Here is a 22,570-nt window from a genome sequence, read left to right as displayed (position 1 = left end):
AGTGGGGGCCGCGATCGGCCGAACCTGCCGCGTCAGCAGGTAAATAAACTGGCCTGGCCCGCTAGGGTGCTTACTCTGGCGAGTCGCGTGCCGAACATTGTCGACCCCTAGTCTAGACAGTATTTGGTCCTGCCATGAGGGCAGGGGACTGGACTCGATGACCTCTTGAGGTCCCTTCCAGTCCTAGAATCTATTAAATGTTTATTCCGCCGCCAGTCTTCAAATGAGCATTGCAAATTATCAGGATCTTTTGTCAAAATATGATTTTATTAATTTTTGTGCAATTTCTAACTTTGCTGACAAAGCTGCCAGAAGAATACGGGGAACAGTTTTTCACTTTGGTTTCCAAGGAACATATTAGACGCTGCTGATATGGCCTCATGTTTTGTAGCTGCTGCAATCTCCAGGCGGCATTCATCCTGACTTCAGGCATCTGGCATTCCAAGGGAGCAGCAGAATACAATAGAAGATTTACCTTTGGAGGGGTCTAAACTGTTTTCTGCCAAAACAGATGACACTATGCATACACTAAAGGACTCTTGTGCAGTGCATCATTCATTCAGAGTTTACACTCGGGTTACAAAAAGGAAACAATTTAGACCAGTGTTTTTCAATGTTCGGTTCGTTACCCGGTACTGGGTCAAGGCATGTAAGGCACTGGGTCACCTTGCTCAGCACCCAGGGACCCTAGCGGTGCTGGTCATCGCCGCTGACTGGGACGTTAAAAGTCCTGTCGGCGGTGCTGCCCAACTGTGGCAGGCTAGTGCCTCCCTGTTTCAACACTGCGCTGCACCCCGGAAGCGGCCAGGAGCAGGTCCAGCTTCTGGGCAGGGTGTCCACGGGGCTGCTCCCGCCCCGAGCATTAGTTCTGCACTCTCTGGGGGGGGGGGGGGCCACTGCCTGCAGGTGAGAGCCACGTGGAGCTGCTTGCGCGCATCTCCGCCTAGGAGCTGGTCCTGCTGCTGGCTGTTTCCAGGGCGCAGCAGGGTCCGTGGGGCCAGGACAGGCAGGAAACCTGCCTCTGCATCCTGGCTCACCGCTGACCGGTAAGCCCATGCCCCAACCCCCTGTCCCAGCCCTGAGCCCTCTTCCTGCACCCCAAACTCCTGCCCCAGCCCTGACCCCCCAAATCCTGACCCCCTTGTGCACCCCAAACCCCTCATCCCCAGCTGCACCCCGAGCCCAGAACCCTGACCTCCTTGTGCAACCCAACCCTCTGCCCCAGCCCAGACCCCCCTCCCACATCCTGAACCCCTCATTCCTGGCCCCAGCCCTCACCCCCGCACCCCAACCCTTTGCCCCAGCCCTGAGCCTCGCCCACAACCCAAACCTCTCATCCCCAGTTCTGTTGGGTCATGGGCATCAACAGTTTTCTTCAACTCAGTTCCCAGAAAAAATGTTTGAAAACCACTGATTTAGACTGTCATCTTATTCCAGACCCTCTTTTGAACAGTGGTCACAGTATGTCTCTAAAAGAAGCTCCAGGGTTCCTCAACATCACCAACCATCTTCATCGGCAGGAAGCCCTTCTCACCCAACAGCTGTAGCATCCAAGCAATCATTTTGACTTCTTAATCAAGGACAGCATATCTTCTCCCTTCAGATCATGCCTCTCCCTTTTTCACTTTGCTTGAGAAAGCATCACGTCAAGCAAACGGGTATTCTGCACAGTGAGTCAGGGATACATTAGCTAGTTTACCTCCCTCTCCTTTCCCAACCCACCTTCCTGTTTCCTTTTAGGGACCCTTCTCCGAGATTGTGTTACTTCAAGAACGATAGTCTCTTCTAGAACTGAGAGCAACAGAAGACGTTTCTTACCAACACAGAGGCAAAGGCTTCTATTCCCAGTACTTCCTGGTCCCAAAGAAATCTGGTAGGCTCCATCCCATTCTAGGTTTAAGAAAGCAAATTATTTAATCAAAAAAATCAAGTTCAGGATGATCATTCTTGCCTCTTTCATCCCTTCCCTGCCCTTGATCTGCAGATCATACTTACACATGGCGATACTTTCTTCAGACTGTCATCTGCCCCAGGGGTCTTCACCAAGTGCAAGGCAGTAGTAGCAACCCATGTCCATCGTTCTGGTGTTCAAGTAGTTCCATACCTTGATGATTAGCTAATTCATGGAGCATCAAGCAACCAGATCCAAAACAATATCTTAATCATCAGGAAGCTGATTTCCTGTCTGGACCTGAAACTGAATTTGGACAAATCTAAGTTACAATCAATATAGCACATAACCTTAATAGGAGCAGCCCTCAACTTCAGGACTGCCACATCTTACCTCCCAATGGAAAGGTGTCAGTCCATAGCCTTCCTTTCCCAAAGCTTCAGGTTCCACCCAATGACAACAGGGTGTGCTTGCTTTCAGCTCTTGGGTCACATGGCCTTATGGACATAATGTTGTAAAAGGTTAAAAATTACCATTTCCTTCTCTAACTTGAATTCCTCGGGAAAACATTGGTGCAGCCTGCCAAAATCAGTGAACATCCTGAGGCTGAGCTCCCATTCCTGCCAAAGCAGCTGTAGCAGCAGACATTGCACTGAACAGCTGGGAGCTGCCAAAGCAGATATAGCAGGAGAGTGGAAGAGAAAGCTGGGCTTCCCCCAGCAGCTCCTCCTCCTTGGACCTGGCACACATCCCATGCCTCCTCCCTGAGGGCATCAGATCAAGGAGGAACTTCCTTAAGCCCGGGCAGTGGGCAAGAAAGAGCCAAACTGGGCTGCCCTCATAGTCCCCTCAGACACAGAATATGGCTCCAGTTTCCTATCCCCTCCATTCCCAGGGGCAGCACATAGGCACGAACTGCTCTAACTTCTAGCGTGAAGGGGAGAGAGATGAGCTCTGTAAGTTCTCCAGATCTTACACAAGGCTCAGCTCCCTTACATCTAGGGACACCTCTTGGAACAGGAGTCCTTTGTCTCCCAGGGTGGGAAAGAGAGAGAGAGCTTGACTGGGCTCTCCTTGACCATTCTCTGGACCCGGTACATAGCATCAGCAGCCCATTTTCCTGTGTGCGATAACAGCCTTCTCCTGCTGCCATCTAATGTAGTTTGCCAGGTAGGGCGATGCTGAAGTTTCAGGGTTCTGCTGATGATAGAGGGTGGGGAGATTGTTATAGCTGCACATAATGAAATAAAGTTTTACAATTGCTCATTTTAAAAATAAACGAGGAAATTCCCAATATGAAAACTATGCTATTTAGGTTGCAAAGTCAAGGACTTTAAAGTTAGTAAATGTCTGTTTTAGGGTTACCCAGGCAATCTTAATTCATCCCCCTTGTGTGTATTATGATAATGCCTTTAATTACATGATCATACACTACTTTTTCCACAGGACCCCTGCCTCATTCACTGCACAGGATGGGCCAAGTTGTGAACAAATGTAAATCTGGCATTTCCTAAATTTCAAGTCCTTGGCTTTGTAATATAAATAACATTCTTTTAACATATTTTTTAATGTAACATAATTTTAAAAATGCTAACAGCCAATTAGAATGTGGGCCAATCACTGTTCCCAGTCACAGTTGAATAGTGTAGTGGTAACTCTTTCTGTAAAGTGTATTGCAGGACAAATAACCATGGTAGCATGATTCTGTTGATTCCAGCACAGCGGGTTTGCTTCTTTGTGAGGTAAAAAGAAATATTTGCTACTTGAGTTTGGTTAGTAGCACAGTTCCGGTTTTCACTTTTAGATGGTGTTTTAACCAACATCCATCCGTGCTTGGTTTTCTATTGGTTTCTAGAATTTATGCCATAATACTGGTTCTGTGGCAGTAAGTTGCTGTAGAAAGAAAGAGTAAGATAGATGCAAACAGGTTGGCATGTCAAAAATCTAGTGTATTTGATAATATTTTAAAGTGAGAATACACCAAGGCATTTCTTTCCATCTTTGTTGTTCGTTTTTTCAGGCTGGAATCTATAGTCAGTTCACTTTAAACTAAGGAAAGTTTGTTCAGTGTCTGAGCTAATGGAAGTATTTCTCCTCTCCTCTTCAATTTTTGGTGGTGCCAGCTGCCCGTATTCTGACGTCAACTTGAACAAAGAACAAATCTTACCAGATCGTTTAAGTGGAGAGATGCCGCTAGCCAGTCCATCTGTCCCCAAGAACAGAAAGACAGAAGTAAATGAAAGATCAGCCTCTCCTGTAATCAAGTAATTAAGATCTAAATAGTATTAACAACTTACAATAATATCATTTTATTTAAATGCTATATTACATAATTTGCAGAACTTGAAGTCTGTATTGTCTCGAAAGGCCTGTGCTTTTCTCTACATTACCATTTCCAGAGAAGAAATGGCCCTGTCAGAGCTGAGACTGCGGATGATTAAGCTGGCAAAAATTGATGTTGATTTCATTATGTATGATTTAGCAAGAGTGCATTTTCACTCCTGCTAAGTGTACAGACCATTAAGATGTTAATTATTGTTTAAAATCAGTTGTTTAATGATTTATTTCACTTGTGGAAATGATTCATTTTATTGTTACATTTGCTAGAGCAGTTTCACTGGTGTGTGTGTTGATGCTTGAAAAACAGCCCTAATAAATTTTAGAGGGGTAGACTTGTTAGTCTGTTTCAGCAAAAACAACGAGGAGTCTTGTGGCACCCTAAAGACTAACAAATGTATTACAGCATAAGCTTTCGTGGGCTATGACCCACTTCTTCAGATGAATGAAGTGGTCATAGCCCACGAAAGCTTATGCTCTAATACATTTGCTAGTCTTTAAGGTGCCACAAGACTCCTCGTTGTGTCAGCCCTAATAAATTTGGTTTTATTGGGGAGGAAAGTGGGGAATCAAATTATTGGGGGTGAGTTTTGCAAGAGCAGCAACAAGTATGGAGTTACGGCCCTGGGGCGATTTATTCTTCTTCGAGTGATTGCTCATGTCTGTTCCATGTTAGGTGTGCACGCGCTGCATGCGCTGTTGCAGGAGATTTTTCCCTCAGTGGTATCTGTCATGCTCACTCTAGTGCCCTGTGATGCTGTGCGCTCATGCGCCAATATAAGGGACCCGGCCAACCCCGCACCTTCTCAGTTCCTTCTTACTACCCACGACAGTCGCAGAAACAACTTCTCTTGCTTCAGCAAGACAATCAGTCAGTGATTTCGTTATCTTCAGTTTTAATTTCTAGTAGTAGTCTATATAGTATTAGTGAATACAGTTAGACCCCCCTCTTGTAGCTTAGAGGCGCATCCTGTGCCCCTGGGGCCAGGCGTGCCCCAGTCTCCAGGCTTCAAACCCTGCACCTCCTGCAGCAAGCCCATGCTGGTGAGCGACCTACACTCCAGCAGTCTGAAGTGTCTGAGGGAAGCTCACGTACAAGAGCATTGTCAAATCTGCTAAAAATTCAGCCTTGTACGAAAAAGGACAGGAAGGCTAGACTAAGGGCTAGCCTGATAAAAGCTGATAGGCTGGCGTTGGAGCCAAGCTAGTCGGACTTGGCAACGAGCACCTCGGTTTCGGTGTGACGTGCTCCTCTAGCAACACGCTTCTCGGCACCGCTTAACCTCTCTGATACTGAGAGAGAAACACAAGAAACATGGTCTGAGAGGGGATGCTCCCTGGAACCAAGAAAGGACAAGCAAGGGGAGTGCAGCGGAGTGTGACCCCTGTCAGGTCACTCCTGCTCCACTAGCAGCACCATCGACTCAACCCTGCTCACAGGTGCCACTGAGTCTGGTGCAGGACTGTTCACTGACAGCGGGGGAATATTGTGGCGCCAGCGGGATTGTGATGCCATCCACCTCGGAGGCCTTTGCAGTGTCCAAGAACTGATGACACGCCAGGTTCTGCTGACCAGTGCCGACGAGAGCATCAAGCAGAAGGGAACAGGTTACCCAGAGCTCCTAATGAGCACTGGATCCTCTGGTACCGACTGGGGGAAACCGGCCCTACCATCATCGGCAAAGGCTTCTCAGCAGCAGCTGGCAGAAGCAAGGGGTACTGCCCCCTCCCATGGTCTCCTCAAGATGACTCATCCTCTGACTTGGAGGTGGAGTCCTGCACACAACCAAGGGGCCGTCACTAGTACTTAACTTACGTCCCAGTGGATCTCAGCACGGGTGCCGCCCGCAGCATCTGGCAGGTCCAATGGCCATTTTGGAATCTGTGGGGTTTTCTCCCTTCCAGCTGTTCATACTCAGTGGTGTCCAAGAGAAGGACTCCCACGCCATCTGGCACCTCACCCAGACTCCGGTACCAAGCTCAGTACCGACACTTGGGATTTAGGCCTGTGTGATATGTGATCAGTGCAGAAGAGGAGGAGGAAGGCCTCCCACCAGTAGAGGTCTCTTCCTCCCATTGTGGCGTCTAACCTGGGGCTAGAGGTGGAGGTTCTTAACGAGTTCTCACATAGCCTCATTGACATTTTGGCTGCCATGGCCCCATCAAAAGTGGTCCTACCCCTCAATGACATCGTTATGGGTCCAGTCAGGTCCCTATGGCAGTCCCCATCCTCTCTGCCTCTCACCTCAAAGAGAGCAGGGAAAAGGTACTACATTCCTGCCAAGGGATATGAATACCTGAATTCCCACTCTCCTCCCGGGTCCCTTGCGGTCACAGTAGCCAATGAGAGAGCCAGACAAGGGCAGCTAGGCACGACCCCCAAGCAAAAGGACTTTAAAAAGCTGTTCGGTAGAAAGATTTATTCTATGGATGGATTACAGGTTTGCATCTCCAACCAGCAGGGCTTGCTTGGGAAGTATTATTATAACATTTGGGACTCGATGGCAAAGTTTAAGGACTCATTGCCACAGGACTTCTGGCAAAAGTTCTCCGCTATGATGGAGGAATGGAAGACCATAGCCAGGGGCCTCCTTCCAAGCAGCCCTAGCCGCAGCTGATCTGGCAGCCAGAACAATGGCTTCGGCTGAGGTCATGAGGAGGTGCTCTGACTCCAGTCTTGGGGGTTCCACTTGAGCAGTCCATCCAAGATTTTTCCTTTGAGGCAGTGGTTCCCAAACTGGGGTTCATGAACCCCTGGGGGTTCACGAAGTGTTACAGGGGGTTCTTGGGGGAAAAAATCCCTAATGGCGGACAGAGTTGTCCATAGGGACCCCGGGAAACATGGGGCAAGCAGCCCAGAGCCTCTGGACTTCCAAGAACTAAGCAGATCAAAGCAAGCATATCTATCACACTGAGGAGATTTAAACTTCAAAACTCCTTATAAGAAATGGAAAGGGAGGTGGATATTTTTTGCTGTTTTTAAAATAAATAAGCAGCTAGTATTGTTTTTAAAATTATTATGAAGAACTAGTTTGAGCTTTGTTGTAACGTGCGTTGTTTGCCTGGACTGCTCAAGACCTGAATGCTTGTGTAGGAGGAACTCTTTGAGTTGGCTTCTTAAATAACTTTATGCTGTTTCACATCTGATACTCCTCGATGAAACATAGGAGCCTTGTCTTATAACAGGCTTATTCAAAGTGATACAAGCTACAAAAGTGAGATCTTGGAAGAGTGTTGCTGTTTTCATAATGTAATAAAAATACTGTAATGATAAATAATAAATAATAATAGTGTGTAATAAGCATGTCATAAAAACACATTTTATATTTCCAAGATCACTTCTTTTTATAATTTATACTCAGGTAAAGTAGAAAATCACTGGAAATATTCATTTTTAGGAGGGGGTTCGTGAGACTTGACGTTTTAGTGAAAGGGGTTCACTGGTTGTTAAAGTTTGGGAACCACTGCTTTGAGGGAACGTCCCTCTTCTCTGAGCAGACAGACTCAAAACTCCACGGTCGGAAAGATTCCAGGCCTATCCTCAGCTCCATGGACCTCTACTCCCCAGCACCTTCAAAGAATCATTTCAGACCTCAACAGCCGACCCGCTTCTCGGCTCTGGTGCCTCGCCAGGACCCGTTTCAAAACGGAGCAGGGGTTACGAGCACAGACAGCTGCCCCCCTCCACCTTATCCTCACTACCAGATTCACAGATACCTGGGAGGCCCCAAACAACTTTTGAAGGGGCACCCGAGGGTGTTACATCAGTTCCCTTACCGGATCTTGCCGCCTTTTTGTTTTCAGATCAACTCTCCCACTTCAGCCTGTCATGGTCCCTCTTCATCTCGGACCACTGAGTACTGAGTATGGTGGAAGAAGGTTACACCCTTCAGATTTCTTCCACCCCTCCCTTCCATCCCCCATCCCTCTTATGAACAACTTCTAGTCTAGGAGGTTCTAGTCCTATTCCTGCCTCAGAATTTGAGAGGGAAAGGGATTTACACTCGCTATTATAAAGCCAAGGGGGGGTGGAGGCTTCGACCGATCCTAGACATGCGTTGCCTCAACAGTTATCGCAGGAAACTGAGATTCCACATGGTCTCCCTGGTCTCCATTATTCCCTCCCTGGTTCCAGGAGACTGGTATGCCTCGACTCGAAAGATGCCTATTTCCATATCTCCATCTTCCGGGGCCACAGAAGAGTCCTCAGATTTATTGTAAACCAACTTATTGCCAGTTCACCATCTTGCTCTTTGGCCTGTCGGCAGCCCCTCGGGTTTTCAAAAAACGCATGCCGGTGATGGCAGTCTTCCTCAGAAGGCACACCATTCAAGTCTATCATTACTTTGATGACTGGCGGTGATCAAGGGCTGGTCTGAGGCTCAGGTGAAAGCCAGCATCAGCCTGGTCCAAGCCACCTTCCGTGCCTTGGGCCTATTGATAAATGAGCAAAAGTTGACTCTCGTTCCCTCCAGCGGATAGAGGTTATTGGAATGGTGCTCGATTCTACTTGGCCCAGAGCCTTCCTCCCAGAGTCCTGGTTCCAAACAATGTCGGCTTTGATGTCACGGCAGTCCATTTTTGCCTCAAACTTTTGGGTCACATGGCTATGTGCATTTACATGGTACAACACACAAGACTACACCTCAGACCCCTTCAAGTTTGGCTGGCTTATGTGTACTCACCAAACCTGGAATAGGTGAGTACAGTCCCCATCCTGGTCCTCATCTCTCTCGACTGGTGGAGAGATCCCCATTCAGTATGTGCAGGCGTTAACTTTGTTACCCCCCGACCTTCCATATCCCTAATTTCAGATGCATCCAAACTAGGTTGGGGGGCTCACCTCAGGACCTGTGGTCCCAGGAAGAGCTCTCCTTGCACTTAAATGTCAGCGAGCTCAGAGCAGTCTGCTTAATTTGCCAAGTGTTCCTACCCCAGATTACGGACTAAATTGTATGAGTGCTTACGGACAACATGGCAGCCATGTTTTACATCAACAGACAGGAAAGAGTGTGTTCGTCTACCCTGTATCAAGAGGCCATTCACCTGTGGGACTTCTGTATGAAACACTCCGTCCACCTCGAAGCTTCCGATCTTCTGTGAGCCTGGAACGCTCTGGCAGATCACCTCAGCAGGTCTTTTTCTTTTCTCACTATGAGTAATCCCTTCACTCAGAGGAGACAGGATCCATCTTCCAGAGGTGGGGATCTCCCCTGTAGACCTGTTCGCAACCAAACAGAACAGGAAATGCCATCAGTTTTGCTCACTGCACAGTCACAGCCCTGGCTCTCTCAGATGCCTTCCTACTTGCACAGACAGAACTCCTGTTCTGTGTGTTTTCTCGCATTCTTCTGGTGCACAAGGTCCTTCTGAAAGTCAGTGAGACAAAGCAAGGGTCATCCTTATAGCCCCAGCATGGCCATGACAACACTGCTTTGGCATGCTGCTGGATCTGTCAGTAGCACCCCTGCTGCCTCTCCCAACCCTCCTGGACTTGATCTCGCAAGATCACACGTTTATTCTATTTGAACCTCAGGATCCTCTACCTGACCACGTTGAAGCTCCATAGTTGATCCCGGCAGAGCAGGCCTCTTCAGAACAAGTCCGTCAGGTCTTGCTAGGTAGTAGGAAACTGTCTACTAGAGTGACTTATCTAGCCAAGTGGAAGCATTTCTCGGTGTGGTCTTCCCAATGAGGATTCTCACCAATTCAGTAACCCTTCCAGTTCGTGCTGGAATACTTGCTCCATCTGAAACAACAGGGCCTTGCCCTGTCATCTCTCAATGTGCATCTGGTGGCTATCTCAGCCCTCCAGCGTACGGTAGGTTTGTCTTCTCACACAAAATGTCCATCTGCTTCCTCAAAGAATTAAGCACCTTTACCCTCAAATTTGCAATCCTATCCCACCATGGGACCTAAACCTAGTCCTGGTAAGACTCACGGGTCCTCCCTTTGAGCCACTGGCGTTGTGCCCTTAGTCGTATCTCTCCTGGAAGGTTGCCTTCCTGGTAGCAATTGGCCAGGAGGGTCTCAGAAATCAGGGCCCTTACATTGGAACCCGCACATACAGTGTTCTATAAGGACATGGTTCAACTGCACCCCCACCCAGCATTCCTTCCAAAGATGGTCTCACAGTTTCATAATATTCAGAATATTTTCCGGGCACGCTGGATGTTAGACACTCCCTGGCCTTCTACATTGAGAGGACCAAGCCATTCCATAAATCCATGCTCCTCTTTGTGGCAGTAGTAGACAGGATGAAAGGCCTATTGCTTTTAGCTCAGAGAATTTCATCCTGGATCACTTCCTGCATTTGTATGTGCTATGAGCAGGCAGGCGTCCCACCTCCTGCCATCTTGACTGCTCATTCAAGAAGAGCTTAGGCTTCATTAGCGGCGTTTCTGGCCAAGGTCCCAGTCCAAGACATCTGCAGAGCAGTGACCTGGTCATTGTTAAATACCTTCTCCTCCCAGTACACTATCACCCAGCAGGCAAGAGATAATGCCAAGTTTGGGAGAGTAGTGTTGCAATCCAAGGGCACGTCTTCACTACCCGCCGAATCGGCGGGTAGCAATCGATCTATTGGGGATCGACTTATCGCGACTAGTGAAGACGCGATAAAATCGATCCCCGATGGCTCTTCCGTCGACTCCGGAAATCCACCGCGGCAAGAGGCGGAAGTGGAGTTGACGGCGGCGCAGCAGCGGTCGACTCGCCGCCGTCCTCACAGCCAGGTAAGTCGACCTAAAATACGCCATTTCAGCTACGCTATTCACGTAGCTGAAGTTGCGTATCTTAGGTCAACCCCCCCCCTTTCCTGTAGTGTAGCCCTAGCCCAAGTGTCCTGAACTCTAAGCCCACCTCCTCGGGTAGCCCTGGAGAGTCACATAACGTGGAATGGACATGAGGAAGCACTCGAAGAAGAAAAGGGAGTTACTAACCTTTCCATAACTGTTGTTCTTCGAGATGTGTTGCTCATGTCCATTCCACGATCCACCCTCCTGCCCCTTTGTCAAAGTTAGCTACCAAAAAGGAACTGAGAGGATGTGGGGCCGTCCGGTTCCTTATACCAGCGCTTGAGCGCGGGGCACCAGAGGTCGCTAGAGCTGGTCTAACCGATATCACTGAGGCAGAAATCTCTGGCGCCGGTGCACACTGCGCACGCACACCTAACGTGGAATGGACATGAGCAAGACCTCTCAAAGAGCAACAGTTTTGGACAGGTTAGTAACTGTTTTGTATTAGAAGCACTGGGGAGAAAATGATTGGGGTGGCAAGGGGCTCCTTATATGTTCATTTTCAACAGTTTCAGGCTTTTACACCAAAATCAATTGCAAACACCTGGTGTGGGGAGGGGTTTGCAATATTTCTAAGGGCTATATTTGAGTGAAATGTGCTAATGGTGACCTTTTTGCACTTCAGAATTTCACTCCGTTTTCACTTATAATGCCTTTGAATTTTGTATTTTAAATGCTGTTTTCATGGAGAAGCCCCACTTTAAGTTAAAAACAAAGAGGGTGTTCAACTATTAAAAGTTCACTGTCTGGTTAAATTATCCCCAAATTGTAGGATTGTGCCAATGTATTAGAACTAGAAACTGAAATTGACTACAAACTGACTAGTTCTATTGGTGCCTACAGTAACTTCACTTCAATGGGAATAGTATCAGGTCCTAATCTATTTTGATTGTCCAAGACACAAGAATGCATACATTTTTTTTAAAGCAAAAACTGTGAAAAGAAATTTTAAAATTCTTTTGTATTCATATTATACTGGTAGGCTTTTCAAAAGCACTGTGTTGGGCAAACTCTACTCCCACTGAAGTCAGTGGGAGTTTTACCTGTGACAATACGGATAAATTTACACCGCATTTTGGAGCAAGTGGCAGTGAGCCTCCAAGCCCAGGTCGACAGCCTTGAGCTAGGAGGGCTGGTGCTAGTGCTCTAAAAATAGCTGTATACCTAGTGCTTTGAAGTTGCAGCTGGAGCTGGAGCTCCAGTTTTGTCAGTTTGTAAAGTTTTGTTAGTAGCAGGGAAGGACATTTTATTTTTCTTTAAATATATGATTTCTTGCTGTATCGGTATTTCTTTAATTACAGCAATGAATCTTCAACCACGTAGAAAATAAACTGACAGCTCAGATTTCAAAACTATCAATTTGTTTTAATAGTGACAGAAAATGTCCTAGCCCTGGTCACACTGGCTCAAAATCTTCAGCTCATAATCGATCATCTGGGAAATCTGTGTCAGAGACGACAAAGCAGGAAGATACAGAAAATAAATCTCCTTGCAAAGAGCTTCTATTATGTGATGCCAAAGACAAAAAACCTTCTAGGTATGTGTCTTTCAACTATCTTTGAAATACAGATTGTTTGGAGACTACATGTGAAATGCAGCTTGTTACATAAATACAGTATGATTTATTAGTGAAATTCCCAGGAAGGCGTGGGGAGGCACGAGGAAGCCATGCAGTTGTCTCTAAATTAAAGACTAGAATAATAGTGTGTCATAATGTATACAGCCAGTGAATAATGCAAACCATAGGGAAAATGAGGGGCTACATATATTCCTGAACAGGGAAATTATTGACTTTGTAGAGGTAAGGAATTTCCTTGCGTTCTCCTTAAAAATAAATCACATGAATGAAAAGTGCTTATTTAACTAACTGAGGTTTTGTATTAATTGTTTGGGCTGAAAGGAGCAAGGTGCGTTTAAGCTAGTTTTTAAAACAATCTAAATTTTAAAACAAATTTAAAGCTAGTTTTTAAAAGTAGCCACTTTGACTAGTGTTATAGAAAAGTTGTTATTGTCAATATATGTGAAATTAAAATGTATATATTTCAGTGACTTCAGTGGGGCTTCATGTGAGTAAAGCAATCTACTCACGTTAAACTCATTGCAAATTTGAAGCCTTATTTTGGTGGCTATTATCCTACACTAGAATGAGACAGCCTTGCTTAATTCTATGCATCTTCATGTTATCTCAAACATTCATAACACCCACATTATAAGTGGTGATAATAGCAAATTAGTTGAGATACAGTTCTGTGCCTAGGAATGTTAATCAAATAGAGTTGATATCTCAAAGTAATGTTTAGATTATTGAAGCTTACTGCTTAATTAAGAAGCAATTCAATCCCCTGAAACTTGGATCTACTCAGTGATTTCTTTCTTAATTAAAGTATCTGCAAATCTACTTTTTGATATAGATGTTTACAAATAAAAAAAGAACATAGCAGTAATTGAAAACTTCGAATAGACACAGCCATGCATTCAATTTAGGTGTGTGCTCACCCAGTTTAAATTTGTCTACCAGTACTTGTAGAGGGGCAGCACTAGCACCACGTGGCTGTAGCCTCTCCTCTGGCTATAAGAGGCGGCACTGCCCCAAACCTCCCTCAGTTCCTTTGCATCAGCCATGGCTGGAATCAGAGTTCTGTGTGGTCTTAACCTCACAACTTCTCAACTACTTTAGTTTTCTCTTGTTGTAAATAGTTAGTAGAACCCTGAGTGTTAGATTAGCATTAGTTATGATAATTTAGATTTTCTTGGTGATGCCCTCATAGGGTTTTAAACACTGATCTTCATGTGGGGGAGCAATTCCCAACTGTGGTCCCCTGCTTCGGTACTGAGGTGCTCGTTAGGTTGGAGACTATCATGGGGTTCTAAGTGTGCATCCACTTCACATTCCAGAGCAGGCACCTCTCTGAAGAAGCAGAGGAGCCGTTCCCTGTCGACTGCCAAGGAAAAGGTCGTATAAGACCAATCGAGACCGCTCAGGGTCTCGGGGTGACTCTTCCACCTCCCCCAGGAAAACTGGACTGGCATGGAGTTAGCTGTACTGCTGCAGCTGCGCCACTGTAAGGTCTCCCTTGTAGCCACTCTGTGCCAGCGAGAGAGAACTTTCCTGCCGGCATAATTAAACCACCCCAAACAAGCAGTGGTAGCTATGTTGGTGGGAGAGCATTTCTGTCTGTGGACATAGCTGTCCACACTGGCACTTTTGTTGGTGCAACTTATGTCGGTCAGGGGTGTATTTTTTCATACCCCGACCGGCAAAAGTTTTACTGACAAAAGGGCTAGTGTAGACAAAGGCTTAGTTTCCCAGACCTGAAGAAGAGGTCTGTGTAAGCTGGTCTAATAAAAGTATTACTTCACCAGCCTTGTCTCGCTAATATCCTGGGACCAACACAGCTACAAGACTGCATATTTATGGTACCTCAGATAACTCTATTGGTTCAAGAAACTGACACATTTCCAGTCGGGGAAATCAGAAAACAAAATTACTTTATGGGGAGAATATTTTTAAAGGAAATGAACTTGTAATGGAAATAGTCAACTTTATTGCAGGCACTAGGCATTTAATCTTTAAACTTCCATGCAAAGTTTAGATTACTGGAGTCAATAGAAAGTTAATCCATTTCCTGAAAATAGATACTGTAGATTTTCCATAGAAAGTAATAGAAAAATTGAAGTAATGCTTTTATCAGCAATAGTCAAGATTTTTTTATAATCCCAAATATGATTCTTCACAATAAACACTGCTGCCTAAAAGAGTACCTTTAACACTTTCTGTTTAAACTGAAATTGTGTTGGTGAAATACAGGACAAAGCAAAGAAAAATTACCATAGGGCCTCTTATTTTGATCAGTAAATGCCAACCGAAAATGGAATATAATATATATGTGTGTGTGTGTGTGTATGGACAGCACATTCAAATTCTCTTTTTTAATAAGTGGAAAAATATATCATAACTCATACATCTTGAAACATACAGAGTATAAAAATTGAGATAAGAAAAAAATTGATCCCAGCTATTTTTAGCTAGTAGAATAATAAAACATAAATTAAGTATCTGGTTATACTTCCAGGTCATTAAAGATTTTCCTTATAAAATGTAGGCAGCAATTACAATATTGACAATACATAAAGGTGTTTTTTTAATTTTATAATGAACAATTATAGCCTGATGCAAGTCTCATAGAAATCAATGGAGAGACTTTGAGTTCAGTGGGAGTTGGATCAAGCCCTTAATGAACATGATACAGTAACACTAATCGATTGCAAACAAAGAAAAGCTCACTCTTAACCTATTAGAAAGATACAGTCATGTACGGGGTAAAAGATAATTGCCTCAAACAGAATAGTCAAGGCCAAGATCTTCAGAAGTAGGAGTCTAGATTTAGTCTTCTCAATTCATACATAGGTTCTTAAATTAGTGCCCTGATTTTCAAATGTGCCGAGTCCCCACTGAATGCCACAGGATTATCTTTCAGTTTAATAGAGAAAAGGGGGCCATTGTGCCCTAACTCTGAGTATACAATAGATTTTTATCAAGATACCTGTTAAAGGAATGTGTAAAGCTCAAAATAGTTTAGCACAAAGCTGAGGAGGTTTCCAAGCTCTCTGGCATCCTGTTACATATATTATATTATATTATATTATATTATATTATATTATATTATATTATATGTTATTGTTATTGTTATTGTTATATGATTTATTAAATGTTATCACAACTCTTGGTAGGAATAGATAAGGGTATAAAAATTACACTAGTAACTACTTATTTAAAGCGTTAATTAGCATGCTAGACCCAAATTCTCTCTTTTACATGTTTGGTCGGATGACTAACAGTCACTGTTTACGATCTAGCTACAGCTGATTGGACAGAATCTGTTCATGGAACATATAATTAGGGCTCTCAAACACAGTTAACTCAAGCAATTAACTCAAATAAAATTAACTTGATTAAAAAATTAATCACGATTAATTGCAGTTTTAATCACACTGTTAAACAATAATAGAATACCAATTTAAATTTATTATAAATATTTTGGATGTTTTTCTATGTTTGTAAATATATTGATTTCAGTTACAACACAGAATACAAAGTGTACACTGCTCACTTGATAGTATTATTTTTATTACAAATATTTGCACTGTAAAAAAGATAAAAGAAACAGTATTTTTCAGTTCACCTCAGACAAGTACTGTAGTGCAATCTCTATCGTGAAAGTGCATCTTACAAATGGAGATGTTTTTGTTATGTAACTGCACTCAAAACAATGTAAAACTTTAGAGCCTATAAGTCCACACAGTCCTACTTCTTGTTCAGCCAATCGCTAAGACAAACAAGTTTGTTTACATTTACGGGAGATACTTCTGCCAGCTTCTTATTTACAGTGTCACCTGAAAGTGAGAACAGGTGTTCGCATGGCACTTCTGTAGCCGGCGTTGCAAGGTATTTACATGCCAGACATGCTAAACATTTGTATGTCCCTTCATGTTTCGGCCACCATTCTAGAGGACATGCTTCCATGCTGATGACTCTTGTTAATTTCATTAACACATTTTTTTTTTGTGACTGAACTCCTTGGGGAGAATTGTATGTCTCCTGCTTCGTGGTTTTACCCCATTCTGCCATATATTTCATGTTATGGCAGTCTCGGGTGATGACCCAGCACATGTTCAATTTAAGAACACTTTCATTGCAGTTTTGACAAAATGCAAAGACGGTACCAAGATGATATTTCTAAAGATAACTACAGCACTCAACCCAAGGTTCAAGAATCTGAAGTGCCTTCCCAAATCTGAAAGGGATGAGGTGTGGAACATGCTGTCAGAAGTCTTAAAAGAGCAGCACTGTGATTCAGAAACTACAGAACTCGAACCACCAAAAAAGAAAATCATGGCATCTGACTCAAATGGTGAAAATGTACATACGTCAGTCTGCACTGCTTTGGATCGTTATCGAGCAGAGCCAGTCATCAGCATGGAAGCATGTTCTCGGGAATGGTGGTTGAAGCATGAAAGAGCATACAAATGTTGAGCATATCTGGCATGTAAATACCTTGCAACGCCAGTTACAATAGTGCCATGCGAACGCCCATTCTCACTTTCAAGTGACATTGTAAATAAGAAGCGGGCAGAATTATCTTCTGTAAATGTAAACAAACTTGTTTGTCTTAGCGATTGGCTGAAAAAGAAGTAGGACTGAGTGGACTTGTAGACTCTGAAGTTTTACATTGTTTTGTTTTTGAATGCATTTATGTAACAAAAACAAAAAAAATCTCCATTTATAAATTGCACTTTCACAATAAAGAGATGATGCACTACAGTACTTGTCTGCGGTGAATTGAAATATACTATTTCTTTTATCTTTTTTACAGTGCAAATATTTGTAATAAAAAATACTATCAAGTGAGCATTGTACACTTTGTATTCTGTGTTGTAATTGAAATCAATATATTTGAAAATGTGGAAAATATCCAAAAATATTTAAATGGTATTCTGTTATTGTTTAACAATGTGATTAAAGCTGATTAAAAAAAGTCATGATTAATCTCTTGATTGTTGTTAATTTTTTAATTGTTTGACAGCCCTACATATATTTTTTTTAAATATAGGATGGGGAGGAAGGAATGCCATGTTATGTTGGATTCCTTAATCTCTCCCTATTTTTCTTTCACAGGAAGAAAGAATATTTACACAAGATTATTAAATGACTAGATAGGGATATTAAAATTGCCATGCTTGAACAGACCAATTTGGTCATCTAATTCAATATTCCACTTTCAATAGTAGTTTAAACTTTATGCTTCAGGCAAAATTGAAACGTCCCTCTCCTCCCCCGATATAACTATGGTCAGAAATTAACCAAAAGTCTGTAGAATGTCCTTCTCCACACAGATTCTATGGACATTTTAGGAGAATCTTGGTAAAAAGAAAATTGGAGCTTGTAGAATTAAATTCAGTCAGAGCCTATGAAAACATGAATAAATTGTTTAACACATTTATTTTATAGTTAATTTACTTTAAATAAATAAAATTGACTGTTATTTCACATAGATCAGTCTATTTTTTCCCAAAATTCTTCCCGTAAGATTTTTCATACCTCTTTCCAGATCTTGCACCTAAGATCACCTAGTGCTCAGATTTTTCCAGCCTGTTTCCATTAGAAATTTTCAGACTTTCTCTCTTTCCCTTCTTCCTAGACATCCATATATTTTTTTTAAAATTTTCGTTAGAACATTGTTATTTGCACCTTTAAAATCTGCAACTTTTTCCCCTTGGACCAACCTTTCAGATTCCTCCAATATGCATTCCTCCAACATCCTTCAATCAGTTGTTTTTTTCATGTGGATTTTTATTAAGGTGATATTGAAATATATATATTTTATTGGCATCATGCAATTTTTAGAGAAAATAATTCCCATGCTATAGATAAATAACACACTCAAGTGAATTTACGTAGCAAATGAATTTAAGTAGTAAGAACAAGACCAAAAAAAAAAAGAGGGGCAGAACAGAAAATAGCTCCATGTTCAATCCTGAATGACCTGTGCTAATATGTAGGTATAGTTCTCAGACATGATTTTAATCATATAATTCTAGCAAAGCAGACCATGTTTCTTCAAAGGGACAAAACTGTGACTTTACACAGAGACTCTCTCAAGATAGATCAGTCGGCTTGTTGTAGTGAAGAGCAAGTTCGGCTTGTTCTTTTGCCTTCCATTTTTCTAGGATGTTATTTTTTGTGAATTAATGAAGTTGTGACTACATTGGATAAATCCGCTGTCTCTTCATTGTATCAAGGAAATCAAATTAAACTGGGTAATAACCTGTTGCCAGACACTTTGAACTATCTGGCAATTCCATAGCATGTGTCTGAGTGAACCATTCAGCTCATCACAGTTTTGATGATCATTTGCATTTGGCCATCTATCCACACCTTTTCTGTAATCTAGCATATCCAGAGCAGGATCTATTCTGCAGCCCAGCATCTCCCACGATTCTGATAGGAATGGACTTATTTCCCTCCTGTCTGCAGTTTCTGGAGGCTGTGCAAAGCTGCAACATAGCCTGTGGTAGACACACTCCCCTTACCTGCCTCCTACCAAATCTTCTGCCTCGGTGGCAGTAGTCAAGTGGTGGTTTGCTCTGCTCCTGTCTTTTTCTGTTTGTAATTTGTAGGTGTTTTGGGGGCAGTTAAGGTGTGTTTATGTTCAAGCCTCCTTTCCTCCTCCTGGTCCAGGATCTGAGCCACACAATGGTCAAAGCTCCTGGAGACTCTGTTGCAGTTTCTGTCCTCACCACGCTTCCCCACCAAGCTCCTCTGCTCCCCTTTCAGGCATGGCAGAGCAGCTGTACAAGCACTGGGCAAACTCCAAAAGGTGCACTGCATGTGAGCCAGCTTTCTCAAGGCTGGCAGAAGGTAAAACATGCCCAGCCTGTACCCAGCTAGCCAATCCTGCCTGTCCTAAGGTATACAGCTCTGAGTCAGACAGGCATGTTGGGGCCGCTGTCACCCCAAGTAGCCTCAACTCTGATATAAAATTATTCTACTTAACTGCCAGGGGGCAAATTTGTCACGTACACATGGGAGAAAGAAGAAGGACAAAATGCAGAGTCAGCTATAGGTAGTCAGGAAGTTCCTTCAAGAGGAAATGTAGCCAAACTCCAAACCTGGAGACAATGGACCTTTCTGTGCCTGCGTCCTGTAGATAGCTAACCACTTAGTTTGCAAAATAAGCAAGGAGGAGGGGGCAAATAGATGAACAATAAGGGGTCATAAGAGGGGCAGATGCATGTAGCTTGCTAATTATGTATGGTAATGATGGCAAATTTTGGCCAATCATAGAGCGATAGATTATCTGCATATAATGCTTTGGTGTAAGTGTTTTCTTTGTTCTTGCTGACTTATGAGCTTGAACCCAATTGCAATTGAAATAAACGGATCGCCCCTCCCGGGGCTCCTTGCTTGGCTAGTTGTGTCCGTCTCTCCTTATTCCTCAGCTGGAACGGACAGAAATTTCTATGACAACTCCACTGCAGAAAAACCTGACCAGGAGAGAGAGAGCAGAACAGGGAGAGGCTCTGAGAAGTAGGAGGGTTTTATCTAGTAGAGCCAGGGGATAAGTCGTGGGGTAACAAGAGATTGCAAAGCTAAGATCCTTCCTGGGCTATGGGTCCCCCCACAAGTCCTAAAGTGGATCCTAGCATCCCTGGGGAGAGAAGCAGGGCTCCTACATGGCTCCCCTTCTTTGCACCGTGAATCAGGGGGTTTTCATGATACTCTGAGGTAAGTCCTGCAAAACCCAGAGACTCTGGGTCCCAAAAAGGCAAAAGCAAATGTGTCCTTCACAAGGCAGTGAGTACTGTTGTTAAATTAATCTTAATAAACAAGTGGGGTGAAAATTAGGGGTTAACCCCCTTCTCCTTTGCCTCCCCCCCCTCCCCCCCCCCCCAAGGGACTGATTGCTGGGGTTTATCGCCTTCACAGAATCTCTTTCACAGTGCTCTGTACCACACTTATCCTCTCTCGCCCCCCAACTCTGCAGTATGTCTGGGTATGCAGAGACTCCTGTGCAACCCTGCCTCAAGCTGTAAACTAAGAGAAATTGTGCCTGTCTGGCTTTCAGCCCAAGAACCCTCACTCCACCAGGGAAAGGGACTAAGCTTTGAGGCAGCAACAGAGTGGGAATTGTGCCTTCTGATCCTGAGACATAAACCCTTGCTCTGTCAGGGAAGGGAGCTCAGACTCTGAAAGGCAGGAAAGGGTCTCCCTGTCTACCCCCCCTGCTCCACAGACTGACTCTATATTAGAGCCTGGAGCACTTCAGCTAGCCTGCAGCAGACCAGAGGCGCGTGAGGATTCCACTCCCCACAAAGCTGCACCTTCATGGGATTACAGAGAGGTAAGTGAGAATTCCCTTCCCATGTTCAGAATTACCCTGATTTCTTGAGTAAAGCTCCAGGTGGTACTAGGTTGCTCCTACAGCACTTACTTGGGTGCTAGCCAGCCTGGCGAAGTAAGCAGGCAGCCTTTCAGGCTCCCAGGGACAGCTGACAAGCTATTTTCACAACTGAGATGTGTTCCAGTAACTCTCTTCTCTGGTGTGGTTCCCAGACTAGGATCAACAATGTACTGCCTCCCCCCCATAAACAGCCAGGGGATGAAGTAGCACACATGCAAAAAACCTATCGAACTTTTCTAAGACAGGATGTCAGTCATTGGCATGCAAGAAACTTATTAATATTAGTGAAGCATCTTTCTTGTCAAGCATTATGATGATATGTCTTCCCATTGTTGCCTCCTTTGAGGGCATCATAAGATCCAACGAGGACACCTGATTAAACCAAAAGTTAAACTAAGATATTTGTTTATATATGTAAATAAAAAAAATATTGAGGAGCCTACGGTTGGAGCAGCAGTAGCTGCACCAGTGAAAGACCTAGTCACAGCTTCAGAAGGGGACTTCCTTCCAAAAGATCCCAAAGACCACAAGAGTGGCACACTCTGCAGCCTCAGCTATAACTGTTCAGACCAAAGGGTTTTCTTAATATTTAGTAAGGAAAGCCTACAAGCGGCTCATCTTCTAGGAGTATGATCCTTTCTTGAAGTAAGACATCTCTAGTCCTATCTTGGTCAAACTCTTGATGTGATTTGTGATAAGCAATGGATTCTAACTTGGTGGCTACAAGGATGTTATGTTACGCCAATGAATAGTCATCACTCATCCTAATGGATATCTTGTGCTTCCAGACTTACAGGTGAGGAACTGTTGAGGGAAATGGTAGAGAAATTAGTAGCCGATGCTGCAGAGAAGCCTCAACCTTTGGGGTCAAAGCCAGCACAGCAATCCATTGGTTGCTACCAACACCAGTGGTATCCAAGAAGAGACTGTGACCTTGTCGGGGTGGGGAGAATCTGGAGCAGAAGCTTCCAAGGAAATCTCAGCATGACAAAGATTCTGCCTTTTGATCCACCCTCCCCACCCAGAGACTTAAGTAGGTGCAGCAAAGCAGAGCTCACAGGACTCTGGATAGCTCCCCCAAGCACATGGCTTGGCAATGACACCAGGAAAAGCTTCCTAGTTCTCTCGATAAACAGAGTTGGAGCGGAGAAAGACAGTAGACAGATTATAGAAGATCTGATATTCATGCTGGACAAATGCATGAGGCCATTCATAGCTCAGTGTCTCTAGCCACTGGATCTGCTGGTCTCGCACATATGGGTCTCCCCATAGATGAAGTCACATGCCAAGTGTCTCCAGGCCTTTCTTCTGAGAGTATGGGACCATTCCTCTGTATACATGCAAATCTAGAGACTGGATCACCTAAGATGATGAACAGTCCCAGGGACCATCCAGAGGGGTCTTCCCATATGCCTTCGAGGCCTGCAGGTTCTCAATAGATGCCAGTTTGGGAAGGAGGGGCACTTCTGGGACCAAGAACAATGTAGGATATCTGTAACTCTGGGGATAGGAACCACAGTTGCCAAACAAGCTCTGTTGAGATTTTAGAGTTACCTAGAGGGCAACCATGTCTTGGTTTGTCA

At 44.0% G+C, this 22,570-nt stretch overlaps 1 protein-coding gene across 4 annotated transcripts in view; it reads left to right on the top strand.

Moving 5' to 3' along the window:
- L3MBTL3 (L3MBTL histone methyl-lysine binding protein 3) overlaps positions 1-22,570 on the top strand; it is a 164,156-nt gene that overhangs the window by 125,834 nt on the left and 15,752 nt on the right. For all 4 annotated transcript variants that reach the window (XM_054024215.1, XM_054024218.1, XM_054024216.1 and 1 more), the window contains 2 exons: positions 4,015-4,155; positions 12,398-12,562. In XM_054024215.1, coding sequence (XP_053880190.1) covers positions 4,015-4,155; positions 12,398-12,562 — 306 coding nt within the window. The remainder of the gene's footprint in view (positions 1-4,014; positions 4,156-12,397; positions 12,563-22,570) is intronic.

The sequence above is a fragment of the Malaclemys terrapin genome, chromosome 3 (genome assembly GCF_027887155.1).
Source record: "Malaclemys terrapin pileata isolate rMalTer1 chromosome 3, rMalTer1.hap1, whole genome shotgun sequence".
Lineage (NCBI taxonomy): Eukaryota > Metazoa > Chordata > Testudines > Emydidae > Malaclemys > Malaclemys terrapin.
This window is presented reverse-complemented; position numbering and strand designations above follow the sequence as displayed.